Genomic DNA, 869 nt, shown 5'->3' with positions numbered 1-869 from the left:
ATTCTCTCTTAGCTTCCAAAATTATTCTATTTTTTTATTTTTCTATTTATGCGAGACTCTCACTCTCCCCTCTCTCTCCCACCCCTCTCCCCCTATTACTATCCATCCTCGTATTTTTATAATTAGAATTATTCTTCCTTCTCTCTTCCCTTCCCCATTCTTTCTCTAATTTCAGAATAGCATTAACCTTTTAATTATAAGTCGTACTTCCATTTGTCATAGCAATTCAATCAAAGGAGTTAAATACTACATTTTATTGCTGCCAATAAAGCAATAGCAGTTAAGGGATGACAAACCAACACATAAACTTGGCACCTTAAACTCACGCTAACTATAGCTAAGGGGAATTGTCAAAATTCAAAAGATGAGCAAAACTTACATAGGGGGTCCAACACTGAAAATTGCAACTATAAATTAAAACTATGAATGAATCAAGCTCTAGAATCAAGGGCCATGATGGTGCTAAGGTTCATGGGATGCATGTAATCGGTTGAACCTGTAAAGATCTGCTGTACTATGATTCGGTTAGCTCTCTCAGAAGGGTGGAATGGATCCCAAAATGCATATAGGTTCCTATTTGGGCACAAGTTTGATAGGGGTGTGCACAATCCAATCCCATTGTATGGGCCTTGTCCGCAACAAGCTATCCTTGATGTAACAAATCCTGTAGGTCCATGCTAAGTATATTAGCTGTTAATATGACCAAGAATTTTGCAATCTAACATGTAATCAACAAAAGGAAAAACAAGAAAATTAACTTAAAAAGCATAAAATATCTTTTTAGTTTCTAATATTTGAATTAACTCTTATTTTTGTCTTTAATATTTGAAACATTTTATTTTTATCTTAAATATTTTATTTTATTCATT

The 869-nt window shown here is 33.7% G+C and overlaps 1 protein-coding gene across 1 annotated transcript in view; it reads right to left on the bottom strand.

Annotated features, from left to right (window-relative positions):
- The window catches only part of LOC107616872 (GDSL esterase/lipase At5g33370), a 3,754-nt gene continuing 3,120 nt past the window's right edge, over positions 236-869 (bottom strand). Inside the window, exon 5 of the mRNA XM_016318768.2 lies at positions 236-664. Within this exon, the coding sequence (XP_016174254.1) occupies positions 432-664 (233 nt within the window). The 3' untranslated portion in view covers positions 236-431. The remainder of the gene's footprint in view (positions 665-869) is intronic.

Source organism: Arachis ipaensis, chromosome B09 (assembly GCF_000816755.2).
Source record: "Arachis ipaensis cultivar K30076 chromosome B09, Araip1.1, whole genome shotgun sequence".
Classification (NCBI taxonomy): Eukaryota; Viridiplantae; Streptophyta; class Magnoliopsida; order Fabales; family Fabaceae; genus Arachis; species Arachis ipaensis.
The sequence above is the reverse complement of the archived record's forward strand: the minus strand, read 5'-3'. Positions and strand labels throughout refer to the sequence as shown.